Here is a 20,771-nt window from a genome sequence, read left to right as displayed (position 1 = left end):
CCAAAAGCCAAACACAGTAGAAACTTCCTCCAGTACCTGTTTAATCAGGTGAGCCTGAAAATGCGGCACACGTTTTAAATAATCAAGCTCCACTGAACACACACACAAAATCAAAGTTTGTGGTCTTATCTGCCACCAAAGTTCTGAAGCATTAACCTTAGTCATAAATAGATACTGTAAGTCATAAATTTATTCAGATTAGGGAAAGTGGCTGGATTTATACAAATCCAGCTGTAAATCTGAAAAGCAGTGGAAAGTACAGGCCTCACAGGGCAGCATGTTTAAGATGGGAGCTCGCTAAATCCTTTTGCTTTTCTGAAACCCTTGCTCCTCAGGGCTTTGGACCTGACACAATTCTAAAAAAAAAATGGCATTTTGGATGAAGAATGGGGCTCATTCAGTTTTGCTATGCATAAGTTAGAGCATTATTTGATTTAAATGGAAAACAGGAAAATTACTTTTAAAAATAGACTGGCTAACCTCTAACCATCTCACTGTCTGCTCACCTTTTCTGAGGTTCCTCTGTCCGTAAGTGGCATTGTTCACTCTGAAGCCAACAGAATTCAATTCCTAAACTTCTCTGCATTAAAGTTAAAATTACTTTTTATAAACCTGCTTCTGGGTGGGAGAATGATTTGTTGAGTAAAGATTAGCTTAAAGTAAGCCATCTCATGCTTTCCTGAGAGCAAACTCATTACTTTTATTGCTTTCTCTGAAAATCAATGGTATTAACTATGTTTCATAGAAACTGTTTTGTAAGCTCTCTAAGAACAGGAGCTAAGAAGTGTTCTTATACTTTACCAAGCACTGAGGGCCTGACATGTAACAACGATAAACCAATGCCAACTGTTCCGAATGGAGGGACCAGAAGGCTGCTGCTCTGCTGGTCTGATGCCTTCCTTCCACCTCACCTGCCACATAACTATGGTTAGAACAGGGGCTGGGGAGTTAACTGACATAGGTCTGAATCTTTAAATGGCATCAGGAAAGCTAACTGGCTTCACCAACCTGTTTCCTAGGAATAACAACACGTGCTCCTCAGAGGTTGCTGAGAAGACGAAGTAACTAAATTTGTACTCAGAATCTGGCCCACATAAATGCTAAATAAACAATACTACTATGCCAAATAATCTGTGTTCTTCAAATGACAAAAATAAGCTAAATGTGGCTTCTGAACAGCATGATTTGCTAATAGTGAACTTTTAAAGTTTAATTTCCATCTCTCATGGCACACAGCTATTTTCCTAGAAAAAGCCCTTCTAATCCCTAATTTTAAAATTAGCAAAAATATTGATTTTATCATTATTTATTTTACTTCAAAGTTCATATTTTATACTACCTCCTGCTATTCCAATTCTTTTTTTTTTTTCCTTTGGCAGACCTACTCTGACACACACACTGTTTTCTAATAACCTCTGCCCATCACAGAAATCCTCTTCCTCTGTTGGTCTGGCTTTTAATGCTCAGATGACTTGGCTAAACTTTGGATAAATCATTTAAAAGTTCTTGAATGTTTTTCTCTCCATTTCCACTGTAACCCCCAAAGATGCCCAGTCCTGCAAGGCCTGAACCATGGAGTCAATTTTGTCTCAGTTACCTAAAAACAAGAGGTCATCTGCTTTGCACTAGCCAGAGATGGCTGGATGTACAATGTAGGTGTCTGACAAATACTGAGCTTCCTTTCATCTTCATGGGTAGATTAATTTCTTATGCGGGATAAAGACAATTTTCATTGATGACATGAAAGCTTTAAAATAAAGTCATGGGAGCACTGAAAATTTCATCAATCTAAAATGATCAAACCTTCAGCATAAAAGGACAAAGGAGAGAGACAAGTTAATGAAAGTCTAGACAAAGTACACAGTAAGCAGATATTTGCTTACAAAAATCAAATATGTTAGCACCATCCAGCTTTTCCACCAAACACTTCATAAATGCTGTGACATAAAGACCATTCAGGCTCGCTTTTTTTAAGAAACTGATTTTAGAGAGAGGAAGGGAGAGAGAGAGAAACATCGATAGGTTGCCTCCCGCACGTGCCCCAACCAGGGATTGAACCCACAACCTTTTGGTGTATGGGACAATGCTCCAACCAACTGAGCCACCTGGCTAGGGCCAATTTGTTTCTTAATTAGTTAACTTATATTGTTTAACAATAAGCCCACCTATTAACTTAAATATATAAAAATGAAGTAATAAGTAGAGAATGAAACCAGAATTCTATGGAGAAAGAACACGGTAATTGGCATTCATAAAGAACTGGTGAAAGCAAAGTCCTATGCACTATCTTACAGTCACATGGGCATATTGTACAGGACAACAGCACAGTTTAACAGCTGTTATTATTTCTTTCAGATTCTATATTCAGAGGTTTGCACAGTTCTATGTACACCTGCTCTTGCAACTCAAATGAATGATTCTTGGGTGGTGGCCTGCTCCTGTCAGAGAATGTGAAACTGCTGTGGTTGAGCCAATGTTCTTGAGATCAAAATGGATATATATATTTTTTAAAAACAGAAAAAAACCCACAAACCCGTAGTTTTATTAAATGGAAGTATATTTAACACTAGCATGAAAGTTGTTGACTTCATCCTGCTGTATGTGTGAATGGCATTCTGTGGTATCTAAGAATGTTAGGATGCGAATCTTACTTTAGAAGTTTAAAAATGATGCAATGACCAATCAATAATAAAGAATTTATATAATCTTACTATAACATAACACACAATATAGACCAATAATGAGGTAATCAAATAACTGAAAGTGCACTCAATATTGTACAGTTTGAAAATCTATGCCACCATCTCTAAAATATGCTTATTTTACATTAACCAGAACATGGTATAATTAGTATGGTGTCTTACCCGCGTGCCAGCATACCTGACACAATTTCTGGGTCTGGGAATTTTCAGCACAGTAAGTCATGCAGTTGGAAAGCTTTAATGCTTGACAGTGAGTGGTACTGGTATGATTTAGATGTTGGGAGAGAATATTTAAAATGAGCCATCTCCAAAATTTGTGACTGGCTGGTTTTATGCTATCATGACATATGAAGCTTCAGGCAGGAAAATCAGGCTGTTATTGTGCATGTGGCTCAGTACTGAGGAGCTGTCTTAGGATTATCTGTTACCCTGGTTAATTCTCACTGGTCCCCTCTCTCTTGCCTATGTCGGTTTGCCGCATTACGTCTAGACAGTTATACTGTTTTGCAGAACAAAGGGCCAGCTTCTCCTTAACACTTCATCTGCAGTACTCGCAGGATATTTTCACACTCATATGCAAAAAATATGGTTAACCTCAATCTACAGAGAAAATGCTGAAGCCAACAAATACGTTCATTCAGTTTTTCTTCATTTTATGGGATAATATTGGGGAGGGGGGGACAGATGAACTAAGACAATGTGGTTAAATGGAAGACGGTTTCTTAGAAAATCAATTAGAAGACAAAATAACTGCTTTTAAAAAGGCATTCTGGAGTAATTACCTGTGGGTGAAAGATAACTTACCAGTGATGCCATCGGATTCCTGCTGCAGGTCACAGTACCAGAGGCGGTTCACTGGGTCACACCCCTCCCTTATTGACAACAAGACATAGCGACCATCGTCAGACAACTAGGAAGAAAATAAAAACAATGCAGGAGGCTGATTAGAATGTATTTTCTGTGAGAGTACTATTAAATATTAAGCAAAAACTAAAGGTTAAACTCAAATGCAATAAATTTACCCCAAACTTATGAATGGGTAAGAAAGTCAGCAGAAAAAAAGATGAACATCCATTTTAACTTATTTCACTCCTAATCAACGGTTAACAAAACATAGTGAAATATTTAAGTAGAAAATATCAATAGATGTAACTGAATGTCATAATGACTTAATGTGATTTTTATTTAAATCCAGCCTATTCTTTAACTGAAAATATATGCAACCTGTCATTTTGAATATTAATATCCCTACCTTGGAAGTTTCGTCACAGGTTACGTATTTTAAAAGTTGTTCTAAATGAGTAAAAGTTACCAAAATGGGCATGGATGTAAAGAAGTTCATGTGTGGTTCATATCGGTCACATTAATAATTTCTGTTGACCAACTCTTCATGCATATTTTTAGTCCCCTCCACACAAGCTGTCAGAGAACAAACGCCCATGCTTCTGTGGGTTTCTTTTATAATTAAACAGGAGACTCTTAAAGAACAAAAATAATCTCGGTAAAAAACTAATGTAACCAACATTACGGTTTTGAGTTGTTAAAACGTAAGTGCTATCAAACTATGTATATCCTTTTGTAACTACTTTTTAAAATTAATTAAACATAATTAAGAAAATAATCCATGTTGACATATGTACATTTACTTCATTTAACTGCTGTACAGTATTCCAATTTAAGAATATACCACAGCTAATTGATCCACTTTCCCACCAGTAAACATTTAGATTATTTCCATTTTCTTCCTATTACAAGCAACACTTCAGAAAAATTATTGAACATGTTTACTTGTGGCCTTATATAAGTGTTTCCCTTATATTATATAAGTATGGCCTTTTACAAGTGTTTCTATGTAACTAGGAGTAAAACTGCTCAGTGGCAGGACATGCACAAACTCCACTTTATTAGATATTGCCAAATTAAGTGATGTACCAACTCACCCTCTTACATTTTATCAGTGTATAACAGTTCCTATTTCTCCACATCCTATTGTGATAGTTAATTTAATGTGTCAACTTGACAGGGACACAGCACCTAGATATTTGGTCCAACATTATTCTGGATGTTTCTGTGAAGGTATTTTTTGGATGAGATTTACATTTAAATGGATGGACTCTGATAAAGGTGATTACCCTCCGTAACGTGAGTGAATCTATCCAACCAGTCAAGGCCTTACTAGAAAAAGACTGCCTTGCAGATGGAGGAAGGAATCCTGCCAGTAGATGGTCTCTGACGGGCAATCTTCCCTGGGTGTCCAGCCTGCCAGCCTCCCCTGCAGACTTTGGCCCAGCCGAGCCTCCACAATCACACTAGCCAATTTCTAAAAAAATAAGTATTTCTCTCTCTACATATACACAGGTCCTGTTGGTTTTTGTTTCTCTACAGAACCCTAACACACTTACAACAACTGTCACTTGTTCATTCAATAAAAATTTCCTAAGCAGCTATTACGTTCAAGTTATTTTCTAGGTGTTAAAGATACATCGGTGAACAAACCAAGAAGAAAAAAATGCTACAGTCTAGGGGAGGAGACAAACACACAAATATAGAATTATGTAGCATATTATACAATGAGAGATGGCATGGAGAACATGAACAATCTCGGTAAGGGAGGCAGAATGTGGGGGAAGGGACTATAGTTTTCAGTGTTGCAGTCAAGGTAGGCCTATGAAGAAGGTGTCTTGTCCTGGCCAGGGATCAAACCTGCAACCTTTTGGTGTCCAGGATGACGCTCCAACCAACTGCGCCACCTGGCCAGGCCCCATTTCTTTCTTTCTTTTTAATTTTCCATAAAATTTCCATTTTATTATGGTTTATATCACACTAGTTCAAATCCATTTCTCTACAACTACTCCAACATAGCTCCTTTGGAATTATTTCATAACGTGACTTTATCAAAGACTTTGAATCTCAAACATAAAATTTCAAAATATTAATTTTTAGATGAAAGGGATCAGAAATAGAAGTCATAAGGTGATGGTTGGGGGTGTTAATTTCCAATAAGGCACTGTGTTGAAATGTTTCTTCTGACACGGCAGTTACAAATTAGAACCTTCAAAAAAACAAGGGCAGAACCAAAGTATAATATAAGAAGCTTCTGCAGAGTAAGCCTCCCGGAGTCCCAAGCTCTGACAGAAGCAAGGCAAAGCATCTTTCCTGAAAATTAAGTGGGTTTCCAGTATTTTCATGCAGGTGACTAGCCACTCAAGACTTTATCATTAATGTATAGACCATCTTGGCTCTGGGTGCATTAGTTATGCCTGAAGAGCTTAATACCCAGCCACATCCACAGGTGGAAGAACACATACACGGGTATGGTAATGGGCAGGAGCAGACTGTAAAAGCACAGGCTGGCTGTGCTAGTGCAGCCCTGTGGGGAGTTTTCGTCCACGGAGGCCGAGTAGAACCGTCCTGCTAAGGAGATCAATGGAATGAGGACAGTCAACGTAGGAAGAGACAGATACATTCTCCTATGACACTTATCTGCCACCCTGGCTTTTTAAAAGGTAGATGGTATTAAGAAAATCTGGTTGTATCTGTTGTTTTTAATTATGACCTAGTGCTGCTCCATATCTTCTTGATTCTTATTTTGATGTGTCATCATCCTAGCTGCCGGTGGGTGGTATCCTATTAGGGATCCCATCAATAATTGGATAGGCTATTCCCAACCAGGGCCCCATTTCTCTATCTTTAAACACAACTAAGCTGCAAAGCCCAGATTGGACCTAATTCCAAATTCTGTCTCCTTTATTCTTTGTCCAGCTGCCTTCTAAGCCAAGGTGCCACTTTGCCTATTTCTAAGGGCACCTATCCTCAGCAAAAGAATTAACACCAGTCACAGTCCCTTCTGCGGGCTGTGAACTCAGGAGACCAGAGTATAAAACTAAGGGCTGTTTAATCAGCACAGGATTAGGGCTGAAGTAATTAATTGCCCCTCTCTGCTCTAGGGATTATTTTACCTAGGAAAGACCATCATTTCTCTATAAACACAGCACACCTTTTATGACTCTCTAAGCAGGATACATTCTTGCTAACCTTTCTAAATTCTATGTTAAAAATAATTTAAAATGCATTTGCTATGTTTGTGCATGGAACATTTCTAGAAGGATTTCCAAGAAGCCGGCAGCAGTGGAGGGCAGGTGGAAGAGAGATTAAAAAAAAAGAATTGTCTTTCCATTGTCTTCTGACTTGCACTGTTTCAGATGAAAGTCATTTCTTATCTTTTTCTCCCTGTAGGTAATGTATTCTCTTCTCTGGCAGCTTTAAAGATTTTCTTACCATCGTTGGTTTTCTGCAGATTGATTATAATGGGCTTTGCTTATAGTAGCCTGCTTGAGATTTGTTGAGTGTCGTGAATCTGTGGGTATGTCTATTTATCAAATTCATACCATTTTTGACCAATTTTCCCTCAAATGGGTGAGGAACAAGTAGTTTTACACTTGTGAGTACACAAAACACCGAGTTTATTATTGTATTATTATTTATTAATTAATGTGTTATTTTCCATATGCACAACCATAAACCTACTTTCCCCCACCCTGTATAGTTTTGTGTCCCCTTATCCCTAAGATGTCAACTACATACTGTTGAATCAGTTAGTACTATCTGATAGGTCAATGAGACTGTACTCATTTTTGTTTCAATTTATTTTCTCTTTGTGGTTTAGTTTCAATTGTCCCATCTCCAAATTACCTGATACTTTCTTTAATAGTATCTAAACTACTGGTAAGCCCATGTAGAGAACTTAAAAATTCAGAGAGTTTATTTTTCACCTTTAGAAGAACATTTGGTTGTTTTTATATTTTCTTTTTCTTTGTTCGTTATAATAATGTTTTCTAAAATCATTTAAAATCATTTTTTATAATAGCTTTTAAAAAGTCCTTGTCTGCTAATTCTAATACCTGTCATTTCTGGATCTGTTGTATTGACTAATTGTTCTCCAAGTTATGTCACATTTTTTTCTGCTTCTTTACACACAGTAATATTTTTATTGGATTCTGAATATTTTGCATGTTGTCTGGATTTTTTTTCCCCCTTCCTTTAAAAGTTCTGAGGCAGATAATTTGTTGGTAAATAAGCTTGTTCCATTCAAGGCTGTTTTCAAGCTTCGTTGGTAAGGTCTACAGTCCTACTGCTGAGGCATGGCTTCTCTGGGCTCTCTGCTGAATACCCTGGGTGCTCATAAGGTCTTTCCACTTTGTCAGAATGTGAGTCTCCCAGCTGTGTTAAACCTCTGGCAGTGGCTGGCTTAACAGCTTCCTGGTAGTTGTCCTTGGCTTGAATCATGGAGTCTCCTCCTGTGCATGTACCACTTAACAGTCAGCTAAAGACGCAAGGGGATACCAAGGCAGATTTCTTAGTGGGTAGTTTCCTCCTTTTGGTACTCTGCCTGTAAATTCCAGTGGCTTCAGTTTTCCTGTATCCTAAGTTCAGCGAGACTGCAGCACTTTGGGGCTCCTCCTCTTTGTGCTGGAGTCCAGAAAATACTTCCAGGCAGAGAGCTGGGCAAGCATAGGACTTGTCACTTTCACAGATGGAAGTCCTGTGATGCCTGCTGACCAATATCTGCAAACAGTTGCTTTGTCTATTTTGTATGGTTTTCTGTTATGGCAAGAGGGCTACAATACCAGTTACACTGTCATGGCCAGAAGCAAAAAATCTGTCATTATGTTTTAAAATCATTTTAGTTTGTTATTGGATAATTACATTTTGGGGGTACCTTATTGCATATAATTAAAGTGCATGAATGTAAGAATTAATCATGCAATTAATATAGGGCTAATTAAAAATATAATACCCATGATTAATAAAAAATACATAACAATGATATATCTGCTTCTGTTTCATTACATAGTAGGATAGTTACACTATTTCTGTTTCCTATTTCAATAATACTTCTATGAACTGCAGTCTTTGGGACATGCTTCTTTTATTTTATGTGGAGGTAAAATTTTCAAACATAACATTCACTTGGACTTGTGCTGCTCATATCAAGCTCACATACACTGATTCTTGGTATCAGTGCAAAGTGATCATATCGAGCTTAATGTTGTCTCAACAGGACTAAGCATGGACTACTTAGGGTTTTACTTGCTAGCAGCAGCCAGTATGTTCAGTGTTTTTAAACACTGGGTAATACATTGATGTTATAAGGTAAACAGCTCTTTCTCAGAAAAAATTACTTTAGAGCACAGAAGTAGTTTGTATTTGTGAAACAAAAGTGGGATTCCAGGTTATCTACACTAATAAAAGAGAAACATGCAAATCGACTGTCCATCCACTACATCCACCAGCCAATCAGGAGCGAGTATGCAAATTAACCCAACAAAGATGGCAGCGGCCACGGAGCTGGAGCAGGAGGCTTGGGTTGCCCCCAGTGACGGAGGAAGCCAAGCTTCCCACCTGCCCTGACCTCTGCTCAAGGAGGCACTGGGGAAAAAAACACAGGAAGGGCTGGGAGCCTGGGTCGCTGGGGGGCATGGCCAGCCTGAAAATGGCACTCAGCCCCTTACCCAGGCTGGCCACGCCCCCCAGCGGGGACCCTCACCCCATAGGGGTGTGGCCGGCCTGCAAAGCACCACAGGCCCCTCGCCCAGGCCGCCCCAAGGGAACCCCCACCCTGATCCGGGACACCCTTCAGGGCAAACCAGCCAGCCCCCACCTGTGCACCAGGCCTCTATCTATACTAATAAAAGGGTAATATGCTAATCAGACTGGGAGACCTTCCAGGAGACCTTCCGGATGTTCTTCTGGACAAAGTCATGGTGGCGGGGCCAAGGTAGAGGAGGTTAGAGGCCAAGAGGGGAGGGCAGTTGTGGGTGATCAGGCCAGGATGGGATGGCAGTTGTGGGTGATCAGGCCAGCGGGGGGGAGGGGGAGGGGCCATTCGGGGGCATTGGGGGTGTTCAGGCTGGCGGGGGGGGGGGAGGGGGCAGTTGGGGATGAGCAGACCAGCAGGGGGGCCAGTTGGGGGTGAGCAGGCCGTCAGTGGGGGTCAGTTAGAGGTGATCAGGACAGCAGGGGGGGGCAGTTTGGAGTGAGCAGGCCAGCAGGGGGGCAGTTGGGGGCGAGCAGGCCAGTGGGGAGGGCAGGTGGGGGCAAGCAGGCTGGAGGCGAGGGGCAGTTGGGGGCGAGCAGGCCAGCAGGCAGAGTGGTTAGGGGCAATCAGGCAGGCAGGCAGGTGAGCGGTTAGGAGCCAGCAGTCCCGGATTGCGAGAGGGATGTCCAACTGCCGGTTTAGGCCCGATCCCTATAAACCGGCAGTAGGACATCCTTCGAGGGGTCCCAGATTGGAGAGGGAGCAGGCCAGGCTGAGAGACAGCCCCCCAAACCCCGCCCCCCGCGTGCATGAATTTTGTGCACCGGGCCACTAGTAGTTTTATAAAAGATTCTAGAAAGTCCTGTTTACTTGGGCTGTTCTTCCTCAGTGATTTCCCCCCCCTGAGTTCTGAAGCAGTCCCCTATACCAAAAATGAATCATATTTTATAATATGAGTTTTTGTCACAAATTGCACATGATATCAAATGACTCAGATGCATTCTCTTCATCTTTTTCTAGTCTCATTATAGTATTTTCCAAGATTGCCAGAGTTTTTGGAAAACCTCACATAAATTTTATTTACATTAATTTTTCCCCCTCCATTCTCATCTTCACTGTATTTCCAAATTACCTGTCACTATGTTTTAAGTGGGTCTCTTGCAAATGAACATATGACTTAATTAACTTTTAAAACTTTAACCTAAGAATTTGTACTACTCTGCTTTCATTAACTGTTAGTATTGATGTGCTGGCTTCCACATGATTAATTCTGAATATTCTATTCACCTTGCTTTTCCTTTCTCCTTTCTTCTTTGTACTGTATAAATTTCTTTGTAAACTTTCCCCCTCTTTTAATTACTTTAGGTGTTATATATTCTATCTCTAGTCCTTTATACAATTTCCTTAAGCTTTTCATATACATAGCTAATAAACCAGCATCTAAAATTTTAGTTTCACCTTATTTTCAAACCATCTGTCATCAGCAATCTCACAATTATAACTACTAAACATAATGAAATGCAACCTCATTAATAACACTTCATACTTCTGTTCTTTGTCTTTTAAAGACAGACAGAATCTTTAGACCGAAGCGCTAAAAGTCATGCCACATCAATCATAAATGATAGTTAATTTGGTTGTAGTGATTCATCCAACAGAAAGATAAGGCAGCAAAACTCACTGCAAAGACCACACCAAACTTTTGATGACAACTGTTTCAAGCACCTCTAATAAGTTTTTCTCACCATTTCTGGCTGTAGTAAATAGCAGCTTATATTTAATCTTAAGGCAGGAAGTCTCTGGATGCACTGTTGTTGAATGGTGTTTAAGTCAGCCTTTTTTACTACAACGACCTTCGTCACAACCCAGAGATGTGCCACAGCCACTGAACAAATCTGCTAAACAACTCGAACACAACTCTGAACTTTCAGACGCGCACGGTCTCAAATTTCAAAATAATTTGCAAGTCACTGTTAGATTAGAAATATATTTTCTTGCACTATAGTTTAATCAATAACAATACATAGTGAACCATGGCCTCACATTTAGACTATATTTCAAGGCAATTAAAAAAATGAATTTGCAAATCACTGGGAGGGGAAGATAAAAATCATGTTGATGAGGAAAGACACCTAAATATCATTAGAGTTAAAAGTGAAGATTAAAAGAATTAGAAATTAACAGAATTAAAGTAAGGTGACTTTCCTGAAATCCAGATAAAAGAGAAAAACAGGAAAGCTATGGGCCCCACCATGCCTCATGGGACAGTGTAAATTTCAGTCCATGCAATATTGTTTTTGAAGGGGGAACCCCATAATAACAGCTACCATCCTCATTTGCATTTATCAACAGGTAAAGAATAAAGCATGGGGGTATCAGACTTTACACTTACACTAAAGAAGCCACAAGAAATTTTAATTGTGCATACTGTGATATTAAGCTACACTAAGATAGTAATATTTACTAAGGAAACCCTTGGTAGACATCATTCAAACAGAGTATTTTCTACTGTATTCTGTCAGGTTCATATGTGCTGGTCCAACACACACACGGGTCATGACTTAGCATATTCAAGGTTATAATCCCTACCAACCCAGGGGCCATGAAACCACAGAATTTAAAGAGATAAGCAGCAACCAGAGCACACCTCAGGGAAACTTGTCCCAAACAGTATGTGTGTATAAAATGTCCAGTTAAATGCCTCATGTAGGGGTAATGGGAATCCATTCAGACCAGATTCCAAGTCCAGGGGCTTCATTTTCACAAGAGGTCATCGTCAGCTCTACCATCAGTTTATTTGACGCTTTTTAAAAAAAATATGGATCTACAGAAGTAAGTGTAAAATACAATTAATATATCAACAATTGCTCTGGTGATAGGATCTTTGTATATTACAAGAGACTTGTATAACTATTTATTACTAGAGGCCTGTTGCACGAAGATTCACGCAACAGGCCTTCCTTCCCCTGGCTGCTGGCACTGGTTTTCCTCTGGCACCCAGGACCCAGGCCTTCGCTCAGGCCGCAGCAAGGCTAGGCTTCTCTGCTCTGGCCGCAGCGAGGCTTGGCTTCTCCGCTCTGGCTGCAGCGGAGAAGCCAACACTCTTCAGTCTTTGCTCCGCGCCTGCGTATGCAAATCAACCCACCATCTTTGTTGGGTTAATTTGCATACTCACTCCTGGTTGGCTGGTGGGTGTTGCGGAGGTACGGTCAATTTGCATCTTTCTCTTTTATTAGTGTAGATTACTAGCATTATAAAAACTTTAAAGTTGATGAATCTGGCTATTCTCAGTCTCAATACTACATAATAATAGCTGGGCCCTGCTGGTGTAGCTCAGTGGTTGAGTGTCAACCTATGAACCAGAAGGTCATGGTTCATTTTCCCCTAGGCACATGCCTGGTTTGCGGACTCGATCCCCAGGAGGATCGAAGATAGATGCAGGAGGCAGCCAATCAATGATTCTCTCTCATCATTGCTGTTTCTTTCCCTTCCTCTCCCTCCCTCTCTGAAATTAATAAAAATATATAATTTAAAACAGGATGGTAATTTATTAAAAAAACAACTGGGCTTTTCAAATGACTGGAATAAGCGAGCTTTCCTTCATGCATCTTTTATTAAGAGAAAATTAGCAGAAGATCACTTGTTAATGTTTTAAACTCTCCAATCATTTAACTATCTACAAGGTTATTTGTCCTTCAAAGTGACGGGACACATAACCAATACTTATATATACACAGAATATGTGGACTTTCATCAAACATATTATCATTTTCAAAGAAAAACTCATGAAGGATTTTGTGCTAGAGCTGCTGAACTACACAGGCACCTGGGCTTGTGTTAATAACCGAATCTTCATGGACATGAAGTTTCTTTGATATACATACTTAAAACTTAGAATCCAACAAGAGGGTGGAGAAAGGTTTTCATAATTTGAATCTACATGCACTTTTTCAGACTGAGGAAAGTATTTTCTTTTATATATTATGATAAAAGAATTAATTGTGTATAAAATAAGTATACTGAAAAGAAGTGAGACTTAAAATTGTCCAGGAAATTAACAAAAGGAGTGAAAATGGATTTTAATAGCTTCAAGAGTTAATCATGTTCCTCTCAGAGCAGGGAAGTTTATCAATTTTATTTGAGAGACGCTTTTGAATTCCTCTTGTAATAGCTGTTAATATAAAATCCTTTAATATTAAGTGTGTCTGAAAAACTTAACTTAGAAAAACTTTTAAATGTCAAAATAATCACCGACAATGATGGCTTTCCTTTTATGGGACTCATTACGGGCTTGTAATAAAAATAAGAGAATGTTAGTAACAGAAGTAAAGGGTAGTCATAAACACATGGGATGTGCATTAACAAACATTTCTAATAGGTAGTCATTAAATCAAATTACCCAGCTTTCCCAACACAGAGACACTACAGCAATGGGGAAAGAGACATGAGCCCCAACACTCTTATGTGCAGCTTGTATGCCAGAAACAGATATAACAGAAAATTCTAGGAAAAGATAACCCATTCAAAGTAAAGTAAATAATGTAGGTCTAGGCATGATATAGCCACTACTCTTTCCAATCTACATGGTGGTTATTCTGGCAGGTAAGCTTGGTTATTTAAGAATCTACTGTTTGTTTTCTTTCCTCCCTTACTGAGCAATAGAGGGGTCAGGTGAGACAAGTGGTTGACTGGCAAATCCTACCTGACTATTACACCCTCCGCCCTGCCTCCCCATCAGGAGCTGTTTTATGTATACACTAGTGGCCTGGTGCACGAATTCGTGCACATTGAAAGGAAATTAATTAGAAGAAATATTTTAATATTGTTATTCGCCCTTTCTCTATAATAGAAGTGTCAACCAAATTCACAATTGACAATGATAGATGGAAACACACGCATGCGATTGGCGCCAGCGAAAGCTTTATATATAGAGAGATAAACTTGCTTACTTAGACCTGCTTTCTGATTTAACTAAGTTTTTTCCAGCCCAGTGAAGCACTCCAACTTCTCTTTCAGGTAATTGTCATCAACACAGCAATAAATATCAACACGAAGCAGATTATTATTGTAGATCACGTAGGGAGAACACAGGGTAAAATATTTAACTGCAGCAGTGTTTGACTACATTCTGCACAGTGAGAAAACCTGAAGTCATTTTCAAGGTCCACCAGTTCTTACTTCTTTTCAGTCAGGTCAAGTTTCAAAGGTTTCTAAATATCTGTTTTCCAGATAATGAAAAGAAAACAGGATTCCACCGAGTCTCCTATCTACCGACTCCAGGACTTCTGTGAGGATCAAATGAGATAAGGCACGGGAAAACGCTTCACAGACATTTGGTGAAATGTTTGCACCTGGCTATAAAGCAAGTCGTATTCTTGGGCTGAAGAAACTGCAAGGAGGCTAGTCGTCGCTAGGGAGAGGAAGCCGGGAGTTGCTACGTGACATCATTACCCAGCGCCCACAGAGACCATTTCTGGGCTGGGCTGGGCTGTGGGCCTCATTTTGCGCCATGGGGTCTCAGCAGCATCAGCTGCGATTTGGTGGGCTGTCGCTCCGGGGTGGTGGCCGGGCCTGCGTCCCACTTGAGGGAAGTGGAGTGTTGCTTTGTGAGCACCAGATCCACAGTGCCATTTCTCTGTAAATGGCCAGAGCGCACCACAGTAGCTCCTGTGTTGAACATCTGCCCCCTGGTGATCAGTGCGCGTCATAGCGACCAGTCGGACAGACACTTAGCACATAAGCCTTTTATATATATAGATACAGAGAAGCAGGCCTCTAGCTTTACCCACACCCAGCTCTTCAGTTTGGCTTCCTGACTGTTCTGCCTTCCCAGGCGTGCTGCTGAGATTTTCCTGCTGACAGTCTCAGGCTCAATTACTGAAGTTAAGGTCAAGAGGACAATGGTATCTTTAAAATGACAAACCAAACCAAACATGGGGGAAATTCTGCCGTGAGCCCCCCAGACTCTTTGTATTATGTAAAAATACTGAAAGTGAATGGGTTACCATGACAAAAACATCTTCCATAAGGGCCAGTGCTCTGCTCTTTGATCCTGAGTATCACCGGGTCCCTGCACAATAGTGGACACAAAGCAAGGACTTACTAGGTATTTGTGGAATAAATGCATGAACTGTCCTGACCACTGAGAAGGCTGCTGAGCAATTACTATTCCAAGTGAAAACCATCCAATGAGTGAGGGCAGGTGAGGCAGAGTTCCCCGAGGAACATCTGCACTTTACTGAGCTGGTATGTTCTGTAGGCGAAGCTGGGTGCACACCAGGCCCAGAAGGTCTTCTGTGCATGAACCTCAGCAGGGGAGAGGGGAGAGTAAGAAAATTAACATTCACGAGTGCCTATAGTGAGTCAAGCATCAGGCAACGCTTTTACATGTTAATATATGTGTAATATATATAAATGTGAACAAACATGTACATATTAACCCTTTGCACTCGCTTGCTTTTTTCTCGATTCCTTTATTCTAATGCTAACCGTGTCAAGTCACACTCGACATCCGAGTGCAAAAGGTTAACTCTAAGGGTCACAAGTGAACACATTAAAATGGCTTGTAGAGCGACATGTAATGAATATTAAGAATTAGGATTACCTCTGTACTGAAAAATTGGAATGGAATTAAGTATAATGGAATTAAGTTCTCAAAATAAGATTCAGCTGGATAATCAGAGAGAGGCAGGTTATTTTCTCCCTGATCTTTTCTAAAGGGAATGAATCCATTTTCAGAATCTTCATTCTAGAGCACCCTCTGCTGGGAAAGTGCCTCAAAATGCTTGATTTCTCTGTGTGTGTGTGTGCCCCAATGCTCTACAAATCATTTTAAATAAAGAGCTTTTCTTTTCTTTTCTGTCCAAGAGACCTTCTAAAATGACAATTCCTATCCTTCCACAATCACTGCCCTGCAACAAAAGCCTCACCGTCAATATTAAATAACACTTGATGCCACTGTTCTTCCAAGCCGAATGCTAGGTATCTGTTGCGTGTTACCCCAGGGTCATGAGGGTGCTGCTGGGAGGGCCTGAGAGGCGAGGCTGGTGGGAGGAGGTCAGTGGTGAACACTGCCTGCATTTCCACGGAGAACCCATGGATGTCGCTTCCCCTGGATCAAGAAGTACCAACAAAGTAGCTGGCCTCCAGTCATCTGAAAAGTCCCTGCTGAAAAAGGATGGGTGCAGGGGCAGGAGGTGCCAGACAGGCACAACTCTCAAGGGAGCCCTACTGGGAGCAGAAGCTCAGAGGCACATGCAAAAACACAGAAAGGTCAGCCAGAGAGTTTATAACCCACATCAGGGAACAGCAAAGCACAGAGGTTCCCAGAATTGAGGGAATCTCACTCCTAAAGGATGCCTAAGAGCTGGTGGACTGCTGAGCAGCCAGAATCAATCAACAAACAGCTCCCAATGAGCAAAAATCCTGTCCCCCTTCCCTGCCTCCTCCTCCCTGCATGGACACTGAAGACCAAAAGCCAGGGCGAATTCCAGAGGGGAGGGAGACAATGGGGGTCCTGCCACTGCTCAGGATGGCCCCACCTGTAAAACGTCATTTCCAAGTTCCGGTCTCATCATCCCCCAGAGTTTCTGCCTGTCCCTTCATCTTCCCTCCCTGCCAGTCCCCAAGCAACCACTGATCTGTCCACGTCACTATATACTAGTTTGCATTTTCTAGAGTTTTATATAAATGGGATCTAACTCTGTGTACTCTTTCTCTCCCAGCTTCTTCCACTGAGCATTAATAATTTTTGAGATTTATCCACATGTTGTTAGGTATGCAAATAGGTCATTCCTTTTTATTGTTGAATAGTATTCCAGTGCAGAGATATACAATTTGTTCATTCATGTACTTTTTAGTGGACATCTGGGTTATATCCAGTTTGGTTGCTATGACTATTCATGTCCACATCTCTGTATGGAAAAACAAACAAACAGATAAACAAACAAGGGAAAGAATTAAATAGCCCCTACCCCATGTGCTCCCCAAACCTGAGCTGGGGAGAGGGAAGCAGCATAGAAACTGGAGTTGATATCTGGTTTTGGACTGCCACGGAACTTGAGCAATAGACCTAATACCCCAAAGTGGCCAGACGGCCACGGGTTCTGCCAGGTGGAAGGTGGTCGTCCTGGGGAGAGATGGGTCATCAGCAACAATGGGAAGAGTAAGGCTACCTCCTGACAGTAGCTTAGAGACTTGTCCAAGGTCAGAACGACCTGTCCAATGCAGGAAAGCAAAGACATTTGTGAAAGAGGAGCTGAGTCATGAGGAGACAGCAACTAGGACACAAAGGGAAGTCCCCGGTGAACCTGATTGCAACAGCCAAAGGGAGGAGGGCGGCAGCCAGCCAGAGAATCATATCCACTCACACACTCCGCTCCCGCCCACAAGCGCCTCAGACTGCACCCACAACACCGGCACTCCACACCCTTGTGATCTCAAATCCAGCAGCTATGTTCTCACCCAGGAAGCCTGCTTCAGGGTCTATGACAGTGATGGCGAACCTATGACATGCGTGTCAGCACTGACACGCGTAGCCATTTCTGATGACACGCGGCCGCTGAGGCGGCCGCATGCCGAGGATGAAACATTTGCTGATCCTGAGGATGAAACATTTGCAAAATAATGTTTTTTTCCTCAAAGTGACACACTACCCGAGTTATGCTCAGTTTTTTGGCGAAGTTTGACACACCAAGCTCAAAAGGTTGCCCATCACTAGTCTATGAGATGCTGTGATACATCCTCTCATCACAGACTTTCAGAGCTGAAAAGCCGCGGAGGAAACAAGGCTTGCAGGGGTGAGGTGACTTGCCTAAGGCCACCAGGTAGGACTAGAATAAAATTCTCCTGATTTCTGCTGCAGTACACACCATCACTGTAACACGGGCTCTCCACCCAGAGATACTGTTAAAACGCGTTCATGAAATACCAGGTTCAAAATGATGATCCTAAAAACAACTGCTTGAAAAATAGAAGCAACAATTGCAACACATGTATTTGGTGCATGGTTATATAAAGGACGACTGCTTTTCTCTAGGATGTGGGTCACTAAATCAAGGCTGTTAGGAAACTGTTGGCTTCGTTTCCAGCCCATGTCCTGATTGCTCATCGGACACCAATCATGGGTGACGCTGGTCTAGACAGTCAACAGCACACCGGCCGCTTGGATCCCCCTGGCTTTATCACACTTCCTTGCCAGGTATAAGAAACTCCCACATCAATATTTTTTTCCCTTGATTTAGATTTTTCTGACCTGGAACTGAATCATCAATTTAGGATGGGCCTCAGGCTTCTCTGAAGGCTTTTACCTACAGAACTATAGTGTTCAGGCTGAAATGACAGGGATCCCCTATGCAGCAAGAAGGTCCTCTCAGCTCAGAACGATCACAGACAGCAGGGTGAGGAAGGATGGGGACACTCGCCTACGTCAGCCTGACCTGCCTAAGCCTTATAGGCTTTCTTCGCACTCTTCACTGATTAGGGTCCTGATCCAATAAAGTCCCTCAGGTCCCACTTTGTCCCTGTAGCATTTTTTTAAAAACAACTTCATTTATTACTTCTGTTCAGTAAAGACGCATCTCTTCACTTACTGCCATTCTTTAAACAGTCACTGCTGTTGTTTTGTGTGACCTCTTCCTCTGAGCAGACACAGAGCACATGGGTGTTAAGAAGATACAGAGGCCTGACATACCCAGCAGGCAGTTCCAGCCACGGACTCTCATGGTAACCAACCCGGCAGGTATGCTATTTTGTCCGTGCAATAGGATTGATCACTGCTTCTCAAGGCTGTGGCAAGGATTTCATTAGTTAAGTTATGCAGAGTGAACATCTATTAAATGAATGGTAGAAGGATCACTGAACTACTTAAATCCGCTCTTCTTTTCAGCTGCCTAGCTAGTAGAATGGAATATACAGATGTTAAATGTTCATATGATGTATCGCCCCTGTTATTTTTAAAAACTGCTGCTCATAGCAGCATTATTCTTAATAATGCTACTGGAACAATTCACATGTCCATCGATGAATGAATGCATAAAAAAATGTGGTATATACACTGATGAAATATTCTCCAACTTTAAAAAGGAGGGAATTCTGGCATACGCTATGACATGGACAAGCCTTAATATTATGCTAAGTGACATAGCCAGACACAAAAGGACAAAGACTCTATGACGACATTTATATGAGGCACCTAGAGTAGTCAAATACATGGAGACAGAAAGGAGCAGGGATCGGAGAGGAGGAGGGTGGGGATTTATTGCTTCATGGGAACAGTTTCAATTTTGCAAGATGAAAAAAGTCCTGGAGGTGAACAGTGCTGATGGTTGCACAACAGTGTTAACATATTTACTGCCACACTATACATAAAATGAATAAACTAGTAAACTTTATTTTATGTATATTTATCATGATTTCAAAAAGTATTGAACAAAAACTAGCTGCTTCAACCAAGTGCTAACAAAGAGATCTGAGCAACCAGAGTTGCATGTATTCCAGTTAAACTGGTTTCTTTTATACCAATTTGCTAAAATATACTGATATTATGGCATTTATTTTTAGTGTTCCTGTTATTGTATCAACCAAATAATTTTACTTTGATTAAAACAGGCCTGGTTCAATGAAATTATTAGCCTGGAAGGAAAAAATTTCTCCACCACATGTTTTTGAATTTATGGTAAGTCCAGAAGGAATAACATTTGATTACTAAAATATGTTATTTTAGGTTTCCCCCCAAATAAAGATAAAGAGAAACACATGACCTAATGTTTTTAGGTTGTTTTGGTAGCGTATTTTGTCTCCCTAAATTCAGATGAAAGTTAAAATTTATACTATTTTTTAAATAAACACATATCCATAGTAAGCAGAAGCCTTAGGTATGAGGAAAAGCTGATATAAGAAGAAAATTTAGTAGAAACATACCAATAGAGTCAGAAGAGCCATTAAAAACAAATATGCGAGAAATACGGCAATAGTAACTATACAAGCAAAGCTTGTAGGGTGGGGAATTAGGTAGAAAAGAAAAAGCATGAAAAAAGGGCACAGTTTCAGTTAATAAAATATAAGTCCTATCGATTCATTTTTAGCACAGTGAATTAAAGTCTGGCGAAGTTTTTCTGTAAACCTTTGTGGGCCTTGTGGCCTTCTGTGACAACTACTGAACTCTGGTGTTGGAGGTTGACTGTAGTCACGGACACTACATAAACAAAGGGTGTGCTGTTCCAATAAAAGTTTATTTACAAAAACTAGCAGTGGGCCAGATCTGGCCTAAGGACAATAGTATGACAAGCCCTCATCTAGAGAAACAAAATAAAGAAATAAAGGGACAATTTGGAATAAGGTATATCAACGCACATGAACTAAAATACCATGGGTTCCTACTCTTTGCCCCAATGAACCAGACCCATGAGCAGAAGTTCAAAGTTAAAATGTCCTTTACTTACCAAATTTTTAATTGTCTCTCAGAGAAGAGCTAAATGGCTCAATGAGCTAAAATGTTTCTAGTGGATTCCTCATTCCCACTTAAAAATGGA

General features: G+C 40.7%; 2 protein-coding genes across 2 annotated transcripts in view; both read right to left on the bottom strand.

Moving 5' to 3' along the window:
• The window catches only part of PREP (prolyl endopeptidase), a 111,767-nt gene that overhangs the window by 57,425 nt on the left and 33,571 nt on the right, over positions 1 to 20,771 (bottom strand). Inside the window, exon 7 of the mRNA XM_079781420.1 lies at positions 3,507 to 3,612. Within this exon, the coding sequence (XP_079637546.1) occupies positions 3,507 to 3,612 (106 nt within the window). The remainder of the gene's footprint in view (positions 1 to 3,506; positions 3,613 to 20,771) is intronic.
• LOC307105582 (phosphatidylinositol N-acetylglucosaminyltransferase subunit Y-like) lies at positions 5,953 to 6,599 on the bottom strand (the record flags this gene model as incomplete). Its single annotated transcript, XM_079781435.1, has 1 exon — positions 5,953 to 6,599. Exon 1 carries the CDS (start codon positions 6,166 to 6,168, stop codon positions 5,953 to 5,955), a length of 216 nt encoding a protein of 71 aa, XP_079637561.1. The 5' UTR covers positions 6,169 to 6,599.

The sequence above is a fragment of the Cnephaeus nilssonii genome (assembly GCF_951640355.1).
Source record: "Cnephaeus nilssonii genome assembly, chromosome: 9".
In the NCBI taxonomy this organism is placed as follows: Eukaryota; Metazoa; Chordata; class Mammalia; order Chiroptera; family Vespertilionidae; genus Cnephaeus; species Cnephaeus nilssonii.
Note: the sequence above shows the minus strand (reverse complement) of the source record. Positions and strands in the feature narration are given on the sequence as shown.